Source organism: Triticum aestivum, chromosome 7B, assembly GCF_018294505.1.
Source record: "Triticum aestivum cultivar Chinese Spring chromosome 7B, IWGSC CS RefSeq v2.1, whole genome shotgun sequence".
NCBI classification, from domain to species: domain Eukaryota; kingdom Viridiplantae; phylum Streptophyta; class Magnoliopsida; order Poales; family Poaceae; genus Triticum; species Triticum aestivum.
Genome location: NC_057813.1, coordinates 383,978,727 through 383,981,664, shown reverse-complemented (window position 1 = coordinate 383,981,664; position 2,938 = coordinate 383,978,727). Strand labels below are relative to the sequence as shown.

At 52.3% G+C, this 2,938-nt stretch overlaps 1 protein-coding gene across 1 annotated transcript; it reads right to left on the bottom strand.

Annotated features, from left to right (window-relative positions):
• Positions 1-573: 573 nt before the first annotated feature.
• Positions 574-2,252, bottom strand: LOC123160771 (U-box domain-containing protein 8). The gene has a single exon (XM_044578604.1). It carries the CDS (start codon positions 2,073-2,075, stop codon positions 1,011-1,013), a length of 1,065 nt encoding a protein of 354 aa, XP_044434539.1. The 5' UTR covers positions 2,076-2,252; the 3' UTR covers positions 574-1,010.
• Between the last annotated feature and the right edge of the window lie 686 nt (positions 2,253-2,938).

The following is a 2,938-nucleotide window of genomic DNA, read 5'->3' as shown; positions in this document are numbered from 1 at the left end:
AATTGTAAGTTAGTGGACGTAGCACAAATTAGACCATCTAAAAATTAACATGTCATCGTCGAACAAAATTGTAATCAAAGTTGCACACTTCTTTAAGGACTAGAGTGACACAAGCAATCTTGAGAGAATCACATGGCTCTCCTAATGGCCTAATTGTCTTCCATCTTAAAGCATTTAGACAGTTTATTCAGGACAGGTATACAGCTTCATACAGTTTATAGAGCAAAATTTAGCCAATTTCGGGTCTTCATCAGATGAAAACAGCAATAACGGTTGCAAAATCTACCAATTAATCTGAGGTTCAGGATGATGCAAGTACTAACGAGTCCTCCGTGAGTTCAATGTCGGATCTCTATTGGGCATATTATATGGAGAACAGTATGCTCATGCAGATTAGTTTAGTTCAAACGTGGAAAAATTAGCACAATCCATGGGCTCTAAACGCACCACTTGATAAAAACTATTGCAGAAACCACAATAAAGTCAAATATGAAGCAAATGTATGATGAAGTACATGCCAAGTTAGCACACCCTTACGAATATCTGGCCAAGCAAGAATCCACACCTTTGTACTTCTATTAAATGAAAATTTCATTTGTTGTCTTATATCACATCACAAGGGGATGATAGGCAGATACACGCAATACAATCCTCCTCATAGGAAACTATGGCACACAAGGTAGACAGATATAGGATCATTTGCAATGGAGCTACTTGATAAGCACTAGACACTTGATCAGATGTATCATACTTGTGACATTTCAGACTGGACGATTTCGAATTCGGACTCCCATCGGGCAGCCCCCAGAGCAGTTCATGAACCATGTTTTATAAACACAAACTAATTCTGCTTATTTTTTCCCGTCTTCATTTCCAGCTCTGCTACAAAAGAAAAAGAGAAGACAAAAATTCACCTTTGCTGTTTCTACCTTTGTACACTGAGGCCAATACCGACTCGAAGAGGCGCTGAATCAAAATTCTGATAAATTTGATATTTGGATGTCTGAATGCTAAGCTTTCTCGAGTGTCCGGGCTAATTCCACGGCGTTCTTGGCAATCTTGCAGTTGTCGTCGTTCACCAGAGCCTCACAGAGCTGGAAAGCTCCCAGCTTTATTGCCTCCATTGCCAATTCGTTGCTCTCGGAGCAAATCCAGTTGAGGACGACCAGGGCCTGGTCGATTGCACGGGCGTTGCCGCTGCCGGCCACAGTGCAGAGCACGGCCACGATGTCTGGGATTTTGGACAGGTCGTGGCGGCCCTCGCGGTTCTTGGCCAGGAGACCGAGCACCTCGACGGCGCGGGCAGAGCCATTGGCGGCCAGCTCGACGAGCGCCGGCGCGGCCCCGGCGCGCACCGTGCGCCGGCGGTTCTCGGGCAGCTTGCAGAGCTCGTACAGGGTTGTCGCGGCCTCGCGGCGCTCCCGCGCGCCGCCGCGCCAGAGCAGCCTGGACAGCGCCGGGACGGCAGAGGGATGCGCCCCGATGGTGCACTTGTTGACGCCCACAGTGGCGAGGCTCGTCAGCGCCGTAGCCGCGTGGGCAGCGGCCGCGCCGCCGCCGGACACGGCCGCGCAGAGCGCGTCGACGGCGCCGTCCGCCACGAGGCCCACGCGCGCGTCGTCGCCGTCGAGGCTGAGATACAGGAGCGCCCTAGCGGCCGCCTCGTCCCCCGCGGCCGCGTGCTGGAGCAGCACCGCGACCGCGCCGGACTCCAGCACCTCCCTCCGCCCGGCCGGCCCAGACTTGGCCAGCCTGAGCATCCCCAAGACGGAGGAGGACGACACCGGCGCCACCCCTTGCCCCTGGCAGTCCCCCTTGTCCGCGGACACGGCCGCCGGCGAAACGGAAACGGCCGCTATGAGGCGGCGCAGCGCGTGGTTGGGGATGAGCGTGGGGTCAGGGGGGAGAAGCAGGTTGGTGACGGGGCAGGTTCGGTGGCCCCCGTCGAGCCAGCGCTGGATGCTGCGGCGCTCGAAGGTGTGGCCGGAGGGGAGGATGACGGGGTCCGTCATGAGCTCGAGCGAGATGGGGCAGAGGAAGTCGTCGGGCCAGGACGCCTGCTTGGACACCTCCATGGCGTGGGCGCGGGAGGTGGGGAGGAACGGAAAGCGTGTGGGACTGTGGAAGAAGAAGAAGAGGCGGAGGAGGAGGTGGTGGTGGAGCGAGTCCGTATTGGGGAAAGTCCACTTCCGGTGGACGGGAACGGGATGATGATGTGGGGGAGCGACCGAGTGGGAAGACCATCCGGTGAACCTAAGAGGCCTCGCCGCCGCCGCTCCGTCTCGTCTGTATATATCCATCCATCTCGTCGTACTCCCTCCGTTCGGAATACTCGTCATCAAAATGAGTAAAAAAAACTTTTGTTTATCTATTTTGATGACGAGTATTTCCAGATGGAGGAAGTACATGCGTGGCGGGTGCGTCCCTCGCGATTTTTGGCAGATCCTAATTGCATCCTCTTCCTTAGATGTTGGCTGCATCGCAGTAACTGTAAGATGAACGCGTATCTTTTGATCATTCAGTTGAGTATCTTTTGGACATTTTACTCGTTTACTTGCAGTTTGTGTAATGGTTTACTATGTGATATTTAATGTAGTATTAGAAGAACGCCCGTGCGTTGTAACGGGGCCACATTAACTTTAAGAGTTCAGTATTAATATTCTCATACATATCAAGTGACATTGGTGACCTTTTTTATCATCAAATCCTCACACACACACTTCCTCCTTCTTCCTCACTCTCTCTCCCCCTCTCCCTCTCTCTCTCTCTAACACACACACATATCCATCTTATTAGGTACGGGACCATAATCCATCTATTTCACACACACGCTAGTGCATAATAATATGGATTATGTGTATTATATTTGCCACCACAACCGAGGGAATTAATTTCATGTAAATCGGCCAGCCACAGCTCCAAGAATACACGGAGGAGG

What these genes read in the sequence shown, in the direction of transcription:
- LOC123160771 (XM_044578604.1), bottom strand. Translation starts at nt 2,075, where the DNA reads ATGGAGGTGTCCAAGCAGGCGTCCTGGCCCGACGACTTCCTCTGCCCC.